Source organism: Xenopus laevis, chromosome 7L, assembly GCF_017654675.1.
Source record: "Xenopus laevis strain J_2021 chromosome 7L, Xenopus_laevis_v10.1, whole genome shotgun sequence".
Lineage (NCBI taxonomy): Eukaryota > Metazoa > Chordata > Amphibia > Anura > Pipidae > Xenopus > Xenopus laevis.
In genome coordinates this window covers 56,253,144-56,273,793 of record NC_054383.1, presented here as the reverse complement: position 1 = coordinate 56,273,793, position 20,650 = coordinate 56,253,144, and the positions used below count along the sequence as shown (strand labels likewise).

The following is a 20,650-nucleotide window of genomic DNA, read 5'->3' as shown; positions in this document are numbered from 1 at the left end:
TTGTTATTTAGCCAGGTCACCTAGCATAGATTTTAATTAGTTCAACTCAGGGATTGTAACTAATTATGTTCTTATCTCAAGGAATTCTTCTCTTGATTACAATTTCTTGGATCACTTTTTTTCATAATGATCAGAGGATACAGTAGACCCTCTAAAGATAGAGGATATAATGACATAGTGCTGATCGCAAGTGAGGAGCAGCAGAGCGGCAGAGCATAGTAACGATCTGGCTTTGAATATTGCCTTGGGATGAGGCTGGCAAGGTCCTATTTGGTTGATAAAATGTGAATAAATGCTGTGGCCATTTTCACAATGGTGTCTCATTATGGTATGCAACAATTGGGTTCAATGGGATAGCTGAAGGCTAAGGGTCAATTGAGGAGTCCCCTTATCATGAGAACTGTACAATGAATAACATTGGATCTCCACTGCAGACTGGATGTGTAGGAAAATGGTTACTTCAATTTGAAAATCTCATGAAGGTTGTGGCTATAAATGAGGACAAAAAAATGTTACTTCATTATGCTGGCTCTACAGTATATGATATGTATTGCTCCCTGCCTACTGACAATTACACCAAACGCTCCAAAGCTCTCTCTGACTACTTCAGCCCTAAACCAAATGTCAGATATAAAAGGTACAAAAACAACTGCTCCAAGAGACGAAGGATGCATTTTTCACACAATTAAGAGAATTTTCTCAAAGCTGTTCTTTTACTGATGATGATGATGATGAAATTACAACACCCATAGAAAAAGGCACAGATGAACAGGTATGTCACCTTGGACACACAAGCAAAACCCACAAAGGGACAGATTCACTAAAGAAATGCTACGGTTGTGGTAGAAATTTTTCTCACAAAGGTGCATGCCCTGCTATGGGACAGACGTACCAAATTTAGAAATTAATCACTTTGCTTCAGTATGTCATTCTGTCCCCAAAGCATCTCAATATACATCAGGAACACACAAGCCAGCTCAGATCAAATACATGCAACCAAATTCAGAAGACAATACAGCACCCATTCATGATGACTATGTGTTATATCTACAAAACAACCTGCGTGCTCTCCTTCCATAAAAATGTACTTGAACTGCAACTGCCTTTACCATTGATACAGTCGCTTCTGTTAACACCATTGACACCCATACATATAACTCATTGAAAAGGTCACCTGTCTTGGAACCTGTACAAACCAACATATTTCCTTATGGATCGCAAACTCCACTGCCCACAGTTGGAAAATTTGGCTGTTAGGTCCGCTATAAAGACAAGCCACTTACCGTCACTTTCTTTGTACTGAAGGATCTGGGGGATGTCTTCTTAGCTATCACACGGCTTTAGGCCTTGAACTTATTCACATAGTTCACACTGTTGCTAACCAGACAGACTCAGAAGTAAACTCTGATTGATAAATGTACTAATCTTTTCAGTGGACTGGGAAAACTAGGAAACTTTCAAGTACATTTGCACAAAAGATGAAATGTTTGTCCAGTTGCATAAGCGCACAGATTAATTCTGTTCCATTTAAGGAAACAAATAGAGAAAGAACTCCGGTCCCTGGAAGAGCAAGACATCATTGAAACATCTTCTGGCCCTACCCCATGGGTTTCTCCTATAGTGGTTGCACCCAAACCAAAAAACCCAAGCAAGGTCCGACTCTGTGTAGATATGCACCTCCCAAATGTGGCTATACAAAGAGAGCTGCACATGTAAACTGCCAATGACATAATTCATCTACTAAATGGAGCAACTCTATTTTCTAAACTGGATCTCAACAAAGGCTATCACCAACTGGAAATCAGTCTTGAATCTAGGTACATAACTACATTTTCAACACATGTTTTTTCAAGATACATTAAAGACTTTTCTACAATCAGTGCACTTTTGAGAGATCTCATGAAACAGGGACGTACTCTACTTTTCATTCTGGGTAAAGTAGTCCTCAACTAAGATTTCAGTCTGGGTAATGTAGCCCTAAACGAGTCCACTAGTGCCATGCCTGTGTAGGGCACGCTAGCCTAGCTTCTGTCTCTATGATTGGAGCCCATTGGTGCAAATTTTGAGGCAACACAGGTCGGAGCCAAGCAAAATCAAGTACACTTGAGGAAGAGAGGGTATTTGATGTGCCTTTTCTAAAACTACACAAATTATGAAGCAACCTCTGACAGTCCCGTCTTTGTCTTTTTGATGAGTGCATTTTAAAGTGAAACTTTATGAGTACCCATCTTAAAGCACACACGTGGTGAATGTAAGGAGTAACCTGACACCCTATAGTAAGATTGGGAAGTGGTGCACATTTACTAAGGGTCGAAGTGAATTCAAAGTGAATATTTGGATTGAAAAACTTTGAATTTCGAAGTAATTTTTGGGTACTCAACTTCGATTCAAAGTGAAAATGCTTCGACTATTCGACCATTCGATAATCAAAGTACTGTCTCTTTAAAAAACTTTGACTATGACACTTCGCCATCTTAAACCTGCCGAATTGTTATGTTAGCTTATGGGGACCTCCTAGAACATATAGACAACATTTGGGGGCCAATTTACTGAGTTCTAGTGAAGGAATAGAAGAAAAAAAACTTCAAATTTCGAAAGTTTTTTTTGGCTACTTTGACCATCAATTGGGCTACTTCGACCACGACTTCGACTTTGAATCGAACGATTCGAACTAAAAATCGTTCAACTATTTGACCATTCGATAGTACTGTCTCTTTAAAAAAAAAAACTTCGACCCCCTAGTTTGCCACCTAAAATCTACCGCAGTCAGTGTTAGCCTATGGGGAGGGTCCCCATAGGCTTCCTAACAATTTTCTGTTCGAAGTAAAATCCTTCGAATCGTTCGAACGATTTTTCCTTTGATCGTACGATCGTAGGAAATGCGCTAAATCCTTCGACTTCGATATTCGAAGGATTTCAATTCGGCAGTTGAATATCGAGGGTTAATTAACCCTCGATATTCGACCATAAGTAAATTTGCCCCTTGAAGTGAAATTGTACAATTAAATTGTTCGAATCGTTCAATTTGAAGTACGATCGTAGTACGATCGACTACGATCGTACGATCTTAAAAATGCTATGAATTTGACTTCGAATGTCGAAGTAGCCTCTTTATGCTGCATTCTTGTTTCCCCAAGCTTTTTTAGCGCTGACTCATACAGACTTTGATATTGTGAATTTTTACCTGAGAAGAAATGGGAATACTGAGTCGGAACAAAAGGGGAACCCCAGAGACTGTGGTTATGCTATACCCAAAAGAACTATTTGATGCAATCAAGCAAGAACTTAGTTCCACGAACATCATGGCCTACTTTGGTCCTTTACTAAGAACTGAGCTAATTGTAGATGCAAGTCCAGTATGACCTGGGAGCGATTCTTGTCCATTATAAACAGGATAACCCATCCCCACACATCATTACATGTGCAAGCAGAAGTTTAACAACTACAGAAATAAAATATTACCAACCAGCAAAAGAAAGTTTGGCTATTGTCTGGGGATGTGAGCTCTTACACCTGTTTCTTTATGGAGCACCATTTATAATAATTACAGATCATCAGGCTCTCATCACCATCTTTGGGAATCCAAGAGCAAAAATGCCTTCATGTATTGAAAGATGGGTTACAAGGATATGACTACAAAATACCAAAACCGATTAGGACTGCTCCGAACTCACCTCCCTTTAGCTGCTCCTCTGGGTATCCCAGGTGCTCAGTCCGCAGCGTCCCCACTGCCAATATATGCTAAATGAAGAGAAGGACGGCACTCCGGGTAAAAGCAGGTATTTATTGCAAGGATCTGCAGAGATACATGGCCTTAAGCGTTTCGGGAGTACACTCCCTTAATCATAGGCTTACAGAGTGAATCGTGCATGTGCATTATACACAATTAAGCTATGGCGACCCCTGTTGGTCATCGTCATTATTACTGCTAAAACATTGTGTATTTGTTCAATAAAATTATAAATTCACTGTTAAAAATCAGGCATAAAAACATCTAAGGAGGGGGTATGTGCCTTGAATTTTCTGTATAATAATTAATAAAGTATTGACTTCAATACTATATATATTGTAATTCTTTATTTTTTACTTTTTACTTTCAGTTATTTATACTTAATATATGGATTTCATCTCGTTGTTATTACAACCATATATATATATATGTCTGTGATAGTTTTGTCCCTGGGGATAGTGGATTTTCTATAATCAGATCTCACTTAAATGTGGTGGAACTTTAAATAGATATATCGAACTGCAAATCAATGTATGTACGCTCAGGATTGGGATGAACTGTCCTATACCCATTCTTATATTTAATCCTTATGTGTTGAAATTATATGAAGTAAATTTAACATTTATCAATATAAGTATGCAATATCATGTCTTGTATTAAGGCCCTTGGGTGTTCTCGTTTCAAGTTTCAGGATCCAAAATGCCTCTCTTAAATTAATGGAATGTAGTGGGTCGCCTCCTCTGAAAGGTGTCTTGACCTGTTCAATAACTTTGACTGCCAGATATTGGGTGCCCTTTGAAGAACACAAGGCAAAGTGTTTACCCACAGGGGATCCCTCATCTTTTTTATCAATTGCCCTAATGTGCTCTCTGACTCTTTCTCTGAGGTAACGTGTTGTGCGTCCCACATATTGTTTTCCACGACATTTGCATTCCAATAAGTAAATTACTCTTTTGGTATTACAGTTGTAGAAGTCATCATTTTGGAATGTTCTACCCGTGGCATTGGACATAAAATCAGGCCCTGTGGAAATAACTGTGCACGTCTTGCACGGTATCATCCCACATCTGTAAGTTCCTTTGAACGAAAGCCAGGTGCCACTAAGATTACTTGTGCCTTTAGTCACTAGGCTGGGTGCTAGAATCCTTCCTAATGTAGGGGCCTGTTTTGGGACGCATCTGATGTCTGTTGACTTCAGTGTCTCAGATAGCCTAACATCATTATATAGGACTGGAAGATATTTCCTGATAATACCACAAATCCTACTGTATTCTTCACTATACTCCGTTGTGAAATGGATTTGGTTTTTTCTTTTAGCAGCCAATGCCGCACCCTTAGAATAAAGATGTGGGCGAATACTATTTCTCTTAGGCAGGCTCCCTGCTTTGTCATAGGATGTCCATATGATTTCCTTGGAGTAGCCCCGTCTACGTAGTCTATCGCCCAATGCTCTCGATTGTTAAAGGTGGCATCCTGACTACAGTTCCTTCTATATCTAACGAACTGGCCGTAAGGGATACTTCTTATAGTATGTTTGGGATGGCAGCTACTGGCTTTTAAAATGGTGTTGCCAGCTGTAGATTTCCTAAAGATATTAGAGTCAATGTTCCCCATCTGGCAATTGCCTCTCAAGTTAAGATCTAGGAAATTGATCTCCAACTCCTGTGGACCTGCCCATATAAACAGGAGGTCATCTATATAGCGGCCATACCACGCTATATACTGACGAAAGGGCTTCTCACTTCCATAGACGCTGGACCGCTCCCACCACCCCATATAGAGGTTGGCGTAGGAAGGGGCAAAGGATTTTTAACAGTGAATTTCTAATTTTATTGAACAAATAAACAATGTTTTATCAGTAATAATGACGATGACCAACAGGGGTCGCCATAGCTTAATTGTATATAATGCACATGCACGATTCACTCTGTAAGCCTATGATTAAGGGAGTGTACTCCCGAAATGCGTAAGGCCATGTATCTCTGCAGATCCTTGCAATAAATACCTGCTTTTACCCGGAGTGCCGTCCTTCTGTTCGTTTGACTACAAAATAGTTCACAGACCAGGGAAAAACAACAATCCTGCTGACTATATTGCACACCATCCAACTGCATCTAAAGACTCCCTTAAGTCCATTGTGGAGAAATATATTAACTTCATGGCAGCCCATGCAGTAGCAAAGGCACTTACACTGGACATGTTTGTGGAAGAGACAAAACAAGAAAAACTCTTCTGGCATTAATAAAAATAATTCAAATTAACAAGTGGCATGAAATTCAGAGAGACAAATTTTCAGATCCTGAAGTAGATATTTGTGAGCTAAAGTTCTTCTCTATTGTCAGAGAAGAACTCTTCATCACAAAGGACTATCTTGTTCTCATGGGAACTAAACGTGTAGCTCCTATGTGTCTTTGCCAAACCATTATAAACATTGCTTATAAAGACCATCTTGGAATTGTTAGCACAAAAAAACTCATGAGAGAAAAAGGTTGGTTTCCCAGCATGGATCAGTATGTTGAGAATAAAATAAAACCAACTCTTCCAGGCCTGAAACACTACAGATGTCTCAGCTTCCATCAAATGTTTGGTTTGAAATTTCAATAGATATTTATGGTCCACTGCCAAACAGTCAATATATACTTGTTGTCATGGATGAATATTCACTCTATCCAGATATTTCATTTGTTGTCAGCTGCCAGTGTACTATCTTCTCTGGACAGTATATTTTCCAGTTAAGACAGATAATGGTAATCTATTCAATGGACATACATTTCAACAATTAGCTGTATACCTTGGATTCAAACACAGGAAATTAACTCCACTATGGCCACGGGCCAGTGGAATTGTAGAGAGATTCATGAGCACTCTAGGCAAAAGAGTTAAAACTGCTCAGCTGGAGCAAATCCCCCTAAAACAGGCACTATACAAGTTATACTACAAAAACACACCCCACTCAACAACTAATATATCTCCAACAGAACTTATCTTCAACTTACCTGCACTCAACTTCCAGAGATTACTGCTACAACTACAAAGAGACTCATACTTAAGAATCACAGACTTCAAAAATAAAGAGAAAATAAAACACTATGTGGATCAAACATACCATGCTCAATATTCTCCTGCCCAAAAGGATGACACTGTAGTTGGACGTCGCTGACCCCTTCAGGCCTCTCCTATTTATATTCCAGTCAGTCTCTTATTCAAATCTGTGCTTGCTTGCTGGAATTATTTGGACCCTAGCAACCAGATTGCTGAAATTGCAAACTGGAGAGCTGCTGAATAAAAAGCTAAATAACGCCAAAAAATGAAGACCAAATGAAGAATATCACTCTCTACATAATACTAAAAGTTATCTCAGAGGTGAACAACCCCTTTAAGGTGGTTCCCTTACCATTGGGCATGTCTCAGACAAACAATGGAACATCAGAGTGTACTTCGCCATCCCAGGAAACTGAGCAATTGCCTAGTGGAAAAGACACACATCCAGGTGTCTTTTCCTCACAAAAGGGAGATGGTGGGCCTCAGGAAAATAAGGAGCCATGTCCAACAAGACGGTATCAAAGAAGGCCAAGGTGCCCTACATCAAGAATGATTGAAGAGATGTAATCTCTATTCATAATTGTAGTCACATATATACAAATCTGTTTAATTTCAGTTACCTTATAAGTTTGTTGGATACTCTGTTGTGTTGAAGTTAATGCATTTTTTTTTTTAAAAAAAGGGGGATGATGTAATGTCTGCATGTTTAAGTTACAGTGTACCTTTAAGGCAGCGAGGTAGGTTGGATAGGAGGCAGGAAAAGGAGTAAGAGAATGGCTTGAAGGAAAAAGCATAAGGAATGAGAACTGTACAATGAATAGAACTGTATCTCCACTGCAGACTGGATGTGTAATCCTTACATTAAGCACACACTGAATGCAGATATAACACAGCTGATTGCAGGAAGAATAGTCTATATTTAAGGCACTACTAACAGCATTACTAAAATGCTTGCAGTAGAAAAATAAATGTAGATTGAGGAAACACTAAAAACCCTTTTTACTGTATCAAAAAATTTAATAAAAAATAACAAAGCATTCACAAAAAAGTATTTATTAAGCATACACTTAAGGGCCTGTTTATTAAACCTCAAGTTTTTCTGGTTGAGTTTTTACAGGGAAAACTGAATTTTTAGAGATTTGATATACCCCATAGCTACTAAAAATCCAAATCCAAAAATACTCCAGCTAAATCCTATCAAGGTAAAGTCAATGGCAGATGGCCCTGAAGATCTTTCTTGACATTGTGATGTGCACTGGTTTTCAACTGATAATCCGATAAATAGGTTTCCATTGCAAAAATTCAATAAAGTTGAGTTTTCAGAGTGTCATATTTGGAAAAAGTCCCACGATTTGAATTGATGTTTGATCTTGTCGCAACATTTTTTCGCACCAACTTTTTCTAGCTGATACTTTAATAAATGAGTTAAATTTGTGGATGGGAGTTAGGTCGACTTTGTGTAAAAAAATTAGATAAATGCAAGTTTTAGTAAATACCCCTTTAATTTCTAGCAGTGAGTGTGTCCCAAACATGACAGATAACTATTTGACAATAGGGTTTAATTTCTGTTGTTACTATTGCGTTCCCTCAATCATACCATAAGAACACATTAACTAAACAAGAGAAAAGTGCTTTAACCATAATGAGAATTTTTTCCCAGAATTCAAGCATAGCTGCATATGGCACAATCAGGAACACCTTTTTGTGGCAGATACTGGAGGTCAGTGCCGGGCCAACGCGGGCAGGCACCCTAGGCAGCCTGGCCCGGCAAAGCGCCCAATACGTGAGTGCGCATGCGTGAAAAATTACTAGTGTGCATGCGCGAAAAAACACAAGTTTTTCGCACATGCACACTAGTATTTTTCTGCGCATGCGCACTCACGTATTGGGCGCTTTGCAAAACAAACACACACGTCGGCCAGAGCAGGGACCAGACTAGGGGATAGCAGAGGCAGAGAAGGTGCGTGCCTGGCGCCCCTCCAGCTTTGCGCCCTAGGCACGTGCCTACTCTGCCTACACCTAGTTCCGGCCCTGCGGGAGGTGCTCAGATTTGCAAAGTTTAGTACATTGCATGCAAGATAGCGCACCTGCAAAAGACAGGGGGGCTGCAATTAAGCCCTTTCTGTACTTACCACATGTTCAAAGCATACTGTATCTCAGGTAAAGGGTTCCTTCCTCCAGAGCATGCTGTGCCAGAGTAGGGCACAATTTGTAAATTTGAACACACTGCTACTATGAATACATTAAAGTAGGTTCTTTATCCCATTTTAGCCACAATTCTTCAGACTTTTTAATGCCTAGCACTGAGCTTAGCAATTGTAAATTACCCCATATTGTCTTTTCTAGAGTAACATCAGAAGTTAACAGATGACTCATGCTTTTTATTGGCAATACACAACATGAATAAATTTGTAAAAGCAAGAGTCATTAGGATGCACCACTGTACTTTTGAGAGTTCATAAAAATTATTAGGGTTAAAAAAGCAATAAAGGGATCTTTTAGGTGCCAAAGTTTTACTTTGTTACAAAAGCCAGTTCAGAGAAAATTACAGAAACTGCAGAGCTTTTTTGCCTCAAAACCCAGTGTGATACTCACTGTAGTTTTCCTTGATAATTAATTGAAACAAAAACCTTGATTGCTACATGATTATGATTATAAATGGGCCCCTTAGTCTTTCCACAAATGAAAGCTGTGTAAAATGTCAGGGGTGGGGTAGTCTCTGTATCAGCTCACCCTCCTCCACCCAATGCGTGAGAAAAAAAACTTGCTCAAGACTGATGTTGTGCGTGTTAGGAAGGTAGAATTTATGCACATACACACCGAAAATGACTGCAAATCCAAGACGGTGGCCTTGTGGCCAACTAAATTAAGAAAAGGTTGCATCTAATATGTGTAACACATAATACTATTGCATTTCAGGAGGCATGGCTTACTGCAACATGACCATCTCAGATTTATCATTTGCTTTAATTGCACTTTCAGATATTTCTATAAATCACATCAGCACAGTAAAAGACTACAATATCACACAAATAGCAAGAGGAGAAAATTTATCAAAGCCATGTTTCGTAACTCCTCCTCTTGGGAGGAAGTGGGGGGAGGATAATCTTTCTTCATTGAATTGGTGGTAGCAATGTTCTTGTCACACTTGCATTTTGATAAATTTATCTTAAAGTCACAGCAAATAGATATGATCCTGAGTTTACTGCTCTAATCCTTTGGTCTCTGAGTTATTCACATAACTTCACCAGCAATATGACAATAGTCAGTGAAAAGTCACTAGTTTTGTTTTATACTTGTTTATGCTTGAACTAAGATAAATGCCTTGATAGCCACCTCACAATCAATTACTGTTTTTTGACTTTATATGGTCATTATTTAAAGGACACTGCAGAAGACACAATGAGTATAATACGTGACTGTGTTTATTGGCTGGAATTATGGTGCTGAAATCAAGGTGCAGTCCCATGGGGAAAAGAGGCTAATGATGAGATATTAGGACCAAGTGTATATACTGAGTTGAAATAATTGAATGGTCTCTTTTAATGCCAATCTTATTCTGTCGGTACACGGAAGACTGTAAGCTCTTTGGGGCAGGGGCCCTCCCAACTGTATACACCTAAGAACTTAAGCATAGATTTATATATATATATATATACTTCAAAAAAGACCAGCAACACCAGGATTTCTGTGTATATATATATATATATATATATATATATATATATATATATATATATATATATATATATATATATATACACTTCAAAAAAGACCAGCAACACCAGGATTTCTGTGTATCAAAGCAAAGTGTATTCAATTATTGCATGAATAGCCGACGTGACGTTTCGGTCCACGCAGGGGCCTTCCTCATGGCCATAATTGAATACACTTTGCTTTGATACACAGAAATCCTGGTGTTGCTGGTCTTTTTTGAAGTATTTGCATTTTTTACCTTGCACCCAGGTAACACGACGTCAGCAGGGTGCTGCCCTAGTGAAGATATATATATATATATATATATATAAACTTTTCCTGGAGTGCCCGCACCTCTGACAATGGTTGATTCGAGGTGCTCGATCAATGTTTAAGGAATAGGTAATAGAGGATCCGCACTCTCATTTTCATTTCAAGGTGATAGCTTTTATTTTTCACATCACAATCCGACGTTTCGGTCCCTCCTGGGGACCTTTCTCAAGGATAATGTGCACAAACAGTGTAACCAATTAAATACCCTCCCCCTCCAGTGAATTTGGCGCCCTCCTGACGTCATAAGTCCATACATAGTCATTAGAATAAACATTTTCTTCCTTTTGTTGAAGAGCCTGTGTGTCCTTATTTTCTTGCACCACTAGGTGTCAGTGCTGAGCTTGTAAGTGTCCAAATATAACCACATTTCCTATTACTTCCATAGGAAACATTGTTGCAAAGTGTAAGGTGTTACAAAAGAAACAAAAAATTTAAGAATATATACATAAAAGAAACACATTACTCACAGGGTTGAGACATTTTCACACCTTATTTTGGCACATTCCTGTGTGGTTAAGAGACACAATTAGTATCACTATTATAGTTCGTTCAGTTTCAAGTTAGGTAACAATTAAGTTGTAACTGCCCATTCAGTCCCTTAGGAATAACACAATCAAGTTCATATATCCAAAACGCCTCACGTTTTAGTAGCATTTTATCTATATCTCCACTAGTGATGGGCCAATTTGCGCCGTTTCGCTTCGCCGAAAAATTTGCGAATTTCGCGCGAAATGCGTGAAACGGCGAAAAATTTGCGAAACGCCGCCGGCGCCCGTTTTTGACGCCGGCGCCCGTTTTTTACGCCGGCGCCCATTTTTCCGACACCGGCGCACGTTTTTTTGCGCCGGCGCCCGTTTTTGACGCCGGCGCAAATTTTTGACGCCGGCAAATTTTTACCGCGAATTTTTGCGGGCGTTTCGCGAATTTATTCGCTGGGCACGAATCGCGCAAATTCGCCGCGAATTCGCGCCTGGCGAATAAATTCGCCCATCACTAATCTCCACCTCTTGGGGGTTTAGGTATGTGGTCTATTGGCATGCATTTGAAGGCAGATGGATCATGTCGTGCTTCACGCCCGTGTTTTGCTACTGGCTGCTGTGCGATGTCCTGTTTTTTTGGATCAATTTTCCTATCAGGATCTAGTGCTGCCCTAATGCTGGCTCGATGCATATTTATCCTTTCCTTTAATTGCCTAACAGTTTTGCCACAATATATGAGGCCGCATGGGCATTTAATGATATACACTACTGCTGTTAATGTGCATGTCAATCTGTGTTTTATCTCGTATTTTTTACCTGTTCTTGGGTGTCTAAACTCTTTTCCCAAGATCAGTGTGTTACATATGATGCACCCTGTACATTTATACACTCCTGGTTGCGCTGATAGGAAGTGTTGCACTTTTTTATCTGTTGGGTCTGATGGACTTAGATGTTCTTTAAGGTTTGTACTTCTTGAATAACTGAACCTTGGCTTTCTAGGGACCTTATTGTTCATTGTTTCATCGGTGGCAACTATTTCCCAATGATTTGAGACTATATCTTTGATAGTTTTACTGTGGGGGTTGTATTTGCTCACATAGTAAATTTCTTTCCGATTGCCTTGTTGGGATTGCTGATCTCTGTTTTGCAGTAATTGCTCGCATGCCATGGCCATCACCATGCCCCTGGTATCTTTAATCAATTGTTCGGGATAACCCCTTTCCAAAAATTTGGCACACATTCTATCTAAATCTATTTCTTTTTGTTTCGGATCACTGTCTATCCGAACTACTCATTTGTGACTTGGGGAGGGAATTGAGAAGATGTTTAGGGTGATGGCTTTTATAGTGGAGTAGAGTATTTCTATCTGTAGCCTTAGTAAAAATCCGTGTCTGCAGCCTGCCATTTTGTTTGTACAATTCAACATCTAAAAAACTCAATTGTTGGGAGTTGTAGTTCAACGTTAACTTGATGGGTGTATTTAAATTATTAAGTACAGCAAAGGAATTCCAACGGCACACAGGACTGTGAGAAATCTTCAAAAATGTATTTCAATGCGGAGTGCGATGCAACGTTTCGGGGAGTAAAACCCCTTTGTCAAGCATGACAAAGGGGTTTTACTCCCCGAAAAGTTGCATCGCACTCCGCATTGAAATAAATTTTTGAAGATTTCTCACAGTCCTGTGTGCCATTGGAATTCCTTTGCTGTACTCTGTTGTGGGGCTGCCGAACCTCTGCCAGTGAGCACCAGGCATATTGCTGTTATCTGTTGGGTGTGCAGGATCCTGCTTTGTTCCTAGTTTAAATTATTAAGGCCATCTACATATATTTTTAGCTCATCTGCTGTTCCCGTCCATATAAAGAACAGGTCATCTACAGTATGTAGCGCCTGTAGAAACTGCCAAACTGTTTGAACGATTTATGTCCATAAATATGTTCATTTTCAAAATCACACATAAAAGCATTAGCATACACAGGTGCCACTTTTGAACCCATGGCTGTCCCAGTCCGTTGTAAATAATATTTGGTCTCAAACTTAAAATAATTCTTCTGCAACACAAAGTCCAATAACTGTAAAATATATTCCACTGGTGGCCCATTGTATGCAGGATTATGCAAAATTAACTTTCGCACTGCTTCTATGCCCATAGCGTGTGGAATGCAGGTATATAAACTTTGTACGTCTATCGTGACCAGTATTGTTTCGTCAATAGGCAATACTCCCTATTACATTTAAGAAGTCAGTGGTGTCTTTTAGATAACTACTGGTTGCGGTGATGCATGGTTGAAGCAAAATGTCCAGATATTGTGCAATCTTTTGTTGAGAGACCCAGTAGATTAAATAATCGGTCTCCCAGGTGGCCTTTCACAATTTTTGTGTATTTTCGGTAGGGTGTAACTGGAACGGTGGGATTTTCTGGTATCAAATAGCTCCCCATTTCTTTTGTGATCCAACCCTGTGCTACTCTCATTTGTATGAGGGCCTTAAGTTCCCCTTTAAATTTTTCAGTGGGGTCAAAGGTAAGCATCCCATAATTTTTGACTTCGGATAATTGGGACATTATTTCCTCCCTGTAGTAGCTGTAGTCTAGGATAACTAACGCTCCTCCCTTGTCAGCATTCTTAATAATGGAGGGGGTAGGGTATTTAATTGGTTACACTGTTTGTGCACATTATCCTTGAGAAAGGTCCCCAGGAGGGACCGAAACGTCAGATTGTGATGTGAAAAATAAAAGCTATCACTGGAGGGGGAGGGTATTTAATTGGTTACACTGTTTGTGCACATTATCCTTGAGAAAGGTCCCCAGGAGGGACCGAAACGTCAGATTGTGATGTGAAAAATAAAAGCTATCACCTTGAAATGAAAATGAGAGTGCGGATCCTCTATTACCTATATATATATATATATATATATATATATATATATATATATATATATATATATATATATATAGGTATAGGATCCCTTATCCGTAAACCCGATATCCAGAAAGCTCCGAATTACGGAATGGCTCCCATAGACTCCATTTTATCCAAATAATCCAAATTTTTAAAAATGATTTCCTTTTTCTCTGTAATAATAAAACAGTAGCTTGTACTTGATCCCAACTAAGATATAATTAATCCTTTTTGGAAAACCCCAGGTCCCGAGCATTCTGGATAACAGTTCCCATACCTGTATGTATATATATATATATATTATAATAACTATACCACTGTTTGTGTTTATGCCTTGTAAAGCACAGTGTAAGTATGTGGTGTTATATAAATAAATACATACATATTTTTGAAATAGCAGGTATAGAACAATAGCTAAGACACATACATATTTCACTTACTTCCTGAAATGATTTGCTCCCCATCAGTGTCGGACTGGCCCGGCGGGACACCGGGAAAAAACCCGGTGGGCCCCGACCCTCGTGGGCCCCCGCCGGGCCAGGCCCCCTCGACCGATATCTTGTTTTTTGAAATAAAAAAAAAAATCTTTGTCGATGCGCAGTGTGCAGACGCAGAGCCGTGCGCGCATGCACACAGAGGGTGCCACCGTGTGCGCATGCACACTGAAGGGCGCCGCACGGCGCGTTGCAGCAGGGGGACGGGGGCCTGTAGGGGGGCCCTGGACTGGAGTCCCGGTGGGCCCCGGGCCCCCCAGTCCGACCCTGCTCCCCATTGTGTTTTTCTTTGCTCTTCTGTAGAACCACAGAAGCTTCTCAGTTTTTAGTAGTGTCCAGTCAGTGGCTGAGAAATCATCATTCTTATTTACTAGATGCTCTGCTCTTTTCCTTACTAATGAAAGCAATTAGCTTAGACATTGTGCACACTATATGAAACTACTTCTGTCTTTAAATGAAATATTACAAAGCCAGTTTAAATATAAAGTTTCTCCAGTATCTAGATCCTTTTCTTTGAAGAATTAACATAAATATAGGATTGGCAGTGGTGTTTCATGTAGGAGATCAATATCAATGTTTATAACATTTTTCATTCTTACATCAAGACTTGTTGTTGTGTACAGTAGCTATATCCACTTCATAGCCATGAACTACATGAGCTACCATTCCCCAGTGATATTGTACAAAGGAAATGAGCACCATTTAAGTTATTCTACAACTACAGATTAGCAGTTGTTTAACCACATACACCTTGTAGATTTTAAATACTTTAAAGGAAGGTGATGCATATCATTGTAATTTTGCAGGATGTGTGAGGCCAGTAGATATACTTCCATTATTTGGGCTTTGGGGGTTTTGGGAAGTACTGGGTAAACAAACATTTAATACTCATAAGGCAGCTGTAAGACTGCGTGGTATTCATGCATATTTGTGAGGGAAGTAAATGTGCATGCATGCATGCATGCATGTATGTCAAACAGACCAGATGAATTAAAGCTGTTATATCATGCTCATAATATAATATATATTGGAATTATATTACAGCTTTTTTTTACCTTTTTATCCATTGGCTACACAGTCCGCATCAGGGCCCTATCTTTGCTGCTTGCCCTAAGGCAAATATTATCTTTTTACTCTTTATCTTTAATTTTTGGCATGAGATTTGTTTTTCTTTTAAGTTTATTCCATGATCCCCTTGGTCCTTGAATTAACACTGTCACAGCTTAGTGATGTGTCGGTATAATGGGGTATTTTGAATGCCATGTTGTTCTTGATAAGAGCAGCGGTGATGACATTTCCTTAACTGACCCGTAGCAAAGCAGAATTATGTGTTATAAATATTTTGTCACTAAGTCTCTGCTGATTACTGTTACATTCATTCCCATGCTTTGCTATGGGAAGCTACTATGATTGGTGTTTCCATCACCAACATTTTCAGTAAAGCACAACGCAGCAAGTCATGAAAACCAAACACTTCTTTTAAAAAAAAATTTAACCATCATACTTATTTTGGCTCACCCTGGTTGCTGAAAAGATGCTAATGTGTGTTATGGAATTTTCTTAAAGTAGTAGCACTCAACAGCTGCAGAGCTATTAATTTAGCACCACTAAGATAAAGTGTAATGCACTTGGACAGACAACTAATTTACAATACAATTTAAATGGGTGGGAGATTTCCAACTCCAAGAATATTTCCCCACTAAGTTCTACTTCTTTCAAACCCAACTTACTTTTGCATTTACTCACGTTTTCTTTACTTTACTAATGCCAATGCAAAGCTCTAAAATGGGACACAAAATTGTGCAAGCTTGGCCGCTTTTCACATAGCTACTTTGCTGCTGTACAAACTGCTTACAACCTACAATGAGCTGGTTAAGCCTGCTTTGATGAACTGATGACAGATAAGCAAAAGTATAAATTACAAGAAGCACAGGTACAGGGAGCCCTTGAAGTAACCTGCCTTGAGGAAGTGGTATTTTTAAGGTCCTCATAGCATTTTGCAATTATGTATGCAACTCACTTGCAACTATGCAATCCAATGTTAATACCTATAGTGATGCTGTAGATCAGGAGTCATCCACACACATATACAGTAAGAAAAATATGCAAATTATTTGCATTTGCACTGATAAATCATGCACGTGTTGTGCCACTATTACACTGGAATTCTGGGAAAATGCTGCATTATGGATTAAAAAAAAAGTGCACATTGCACCAGTTTAGTAAATGAGCCTTTTGTACCTACTAATAAAAATATAACAGTAGAAAATGCTCTGCTCTATTTGGGAGAAGTGGCAGCAATGAGTTGGGGCTGTATTTACACTCTAGGGGGTAAATTTATCAAAGAGTGAAGTTCCGCCACTAGAGTGAAATTCCGCAGCTCACAATTCATTTCTATGGGATTTTGAAAGGCATATTTATCAATGGGTGATAGTGAAAGTTCACCCTTTGATAAATACACCTTTAAAAATCCCATAGAAATGAATGGAAAGTGGCGAATTTCACTCTAGTGGCGGAACTTCACTATTAACTTCACTCTTTGATAAATATACCACTTTATAAGAACACGAAGAAAGAGATACTATCAGCTGTCGGTCTAAGGTTTTTGAATTGCTACACTACTGAGTGACAGCATTGCTCCATTTGTAGCCTAAGCACCTAGGGTTGTATGATTTTATATAACTTATCATAGTTTACAACTTGCAGCACAAAGACACATGCTGGGAATACTTTGGGGTCACTGAAACAACCTGTTTGGGACAAACCGTAGCTAATGCAATAAAGGCAATATTAATAATAATTATTCTATGACCTTATTTTAACATTTAACATGGCGGTATTATTGACAGAGGAAACTTTGCCTTGACATTGCATGATACATAAATAGCTTCACTGAACAAAACCTCAAAAAATAAATTTTGGTTTAAACTCGTGTGATAAATCATGGTTAAAAAAAATAAATAATGAGAATCAAATGACCTTCTGAACTCCATTTTCTACTCCATGAGTGTAAATAAGTGGTATAATATACACTATGCACATGCACTGAAAGGAGGGAAGAGATGCCCCAAACACTGTTCTTTACAGTATATACGTACAGTGTTTTGAAGATTCACCTCACCTTAATTTGTGTGGATGAACCTCTGAATTTGTTATAGCACTTTGTTATAGCACTTCATTGATTTATTAATTGTGTCAGTTGTCAGTTTTATGGTATTGGGCATACAAAAGTGTTTGTTCCTTCATGGGACTGCACCTCTATATTCGCAAAAAGTGTTCTAAAATGTGTAAAAAACACCAAACATCCATCTGAACCACCAGTGTTACCTTTGACTCCAAATACCACAGAGGCATGATGAGACCTTGCCATTCTAGGCTGGACTTAAGATGAGATTTTAAAGGTATTCCACCCAGCTTTAGAGTTGCTAACTAAGACCACTAAGACATGTCCTAAGATAATGTTTCACTAGAACATATATATATATATACTAGTAGCAAAGAGCCGCACTGTTTTTCAATTAAACTGCCCCTACACCTCCTCTCACCCCAGAGGTACTTACCTCTGCATACACTCCAACCAAATCTAAGATGAGTTCCACAATTTGCCTTATTTCTGTCTTTTTCAGAAAATAAGAGATCATTATATAGGGGGTTTAACTGTGAGAAACATTGAAATAAACAACAAAAGCAATGGAGTCAAGTGTAAAATATGTACTAGGTACAACATGTAACAAAAACTTTAAATTTGAGGCCTTCGTCAATAAATGTATTTGGATTATTATTATAAACTGGGGATGTCTGATAACAAAAAATACGTAGTCCAAATAAATATAACCAATTGCCTGAATATGAGTAGATTATTAAAAGCGATGTCGTTTTTCAAATTGGGCTTTTACAACCGCGTACCTTCTTGAAAGTACAAATTTTAGTATGGTTAATTTCTGAACCATTTCTGGCTGGAATAAGACACCTCTTTTATTATTTAGCATCGGGTTACAGCCAGTGTAGGCACCAATTAATGTGTTATACTGCTACCATTGCTAAATACTGGCACTAACTATAAGCTCAAGGGAGAAAGAGTGACTATATGCATGTAATCATGCAGAAGGATTGCCTTTTTGGTCAGTTTGTAACGAGGACATTTTTGCCATCACTATATACAGTAGGGATGCACCGAATCCAGGATTCGGTTAGGTATTCGGCCAGGATTCGGCCGGATCCTTCTGTCCGGCCGAACCGAATCCGAATCCTAATTTGCATATTCAAATTAGGATTCTGTTCGGTATTCGGCTGAATCTCTCGCAAAGGATTCGGGGCTTTGGCCGGATCCAAAGTAGTGGATTCGGTGCATCCCTAATATACAGTATTCTTGTTTTGTGCATTAGCCAGATAATTGAAAATATTTCCTGGAGTCTCAAAGTGTTAATACTTGCTGCACCATGTGTACCAGATGTATAATTTAATAAATAATTCTAGCACATTCAAAAAAAGGTTGTTATGTAAATGGCCTACAACCATTTCATTACTTTCTTAAATACCATAATCAAACTAATAAATCAGTCAAAAACCGATTCTCACATTATTTGCATGGAATACCTTTAAAATGTCACACTTCAGCCTTCCCAAAGACAAAAAAAATTAACAACTTACTTTCTCCCTCGGGTTGCGTTAAATGTCCCGCCATATTTCTTCCGATTAAGGATGAGAGCAGCAATTTCAGGGACGTATCGGGCAAACATTGCCTGAAGGCGTGGAACGAGAAACGGAAGAAAAAAACAAACAAACAAAGGACAAATAGCATGCTGAGAGTCTTGCCCTGCAGCAAAGAGACCACTCTTCGGAAAATACTTACTTCCGTCCACTAACTGCACTATATGAACCACCATATTTCTTTCGGTTTCCTATTAACTCTATGATTTCGGGGACGTAGCTGGCAAACATGGCCTAGGAAGGAAGACAGGAGACAGAAGAGAAGACTAAAAAGAAAGAAAGGATGTCTGTTGCAGAGAGAGAGACACACTTGGTTTTTGGAAAACAGCTCCAAAGTTAGGTACTCTAGCACAAGCAGACGGGTTAGGAAGAGCAAAATGATTACTGTATATAATGAAATTACTGCTGCTTTTAAAGGGGACATTTTACACTAAGTTTAAGGACTGATCTACTTTGAAAGCGAGAAATATTATATATATATATATATATATATATATATATATATATATATATATATATATATTTCCCCACAATCACAGCACTCACGTTAAAGGATCTCTTCTTGGCCTGGGTGCGTGTGTCCAATGTAAACTGTAGTCCTCCAAAGCAGAGACCGCACTCTCAGGGCTTATGAGAATATAATAAGAGAATAAAATAATTTATATTCTCATAAGCCCTGAGAGTGCGGTCTCTGCTTTGGAGGACTATATATATATATATATATATATATATATATATATATATATATATATATATATATATATATATATACACATTATATACAGTATATATACGGTATATAAATATATACAGTATATATACGGTATATAAATGTATATATATATATATATATATATACACACACACATTATTTATGGTATATATATATGTATATATATATATATATATATATATATATATATATATATATATATATATATATATGCCATTCCTAGTCTACCTGCTCCATACCTAAATGAATTTGTCTGTACTTTTAATCTTCAAAGATAACTTCCTGGCCTTTGACAATCAGGAACAGATAAAAATGTAATACTGAATCCCCATCAGTTATCTGCAGCCACAAAAGCAAACTGCACCAATGACACCACAGAACAATGCTGACAGCATTTCTCCATGTATGTTGCCTAATCACAAGTTAATACAGATTTGCCAAATGCAACCTAGAAGCACTGTGATGCTTTATTATAGAACAGAAAGAATAACAGCCAAATAAGGAAAGTTAAAAGGGCATAAGTTAAATAAAGAGG

The 20,650-nt window shown here is 38.5% G+C and overlaps 1 protein-coding gene across 17 annotated transcripts in view; it reads right to left on the bottom strand.

The window, feature by feature from the left end:
• kcnma1.L (potassium calcium-activated channel subfamily M alpha 1 L homeolog) overlaps positions 1–20,650 on the bottom strand; it is a 673,250-nt gene that overhangs the window by 323,683 nt on the left and 328,917 nt on the right. For 14 of the 17 annotated variants that reach the window (XM_041568337.1, XM_018240308.2, XM_041568335.1 and 11 more), the window contains 1 exon segment: positions 19,525–19,616. In XM_041568337.1, the coding sequence (XP_041424271.1) occupies positions 19,525–19,616 (92 nt within the window). 17 annotated transcript variants of the gene reach the window in all.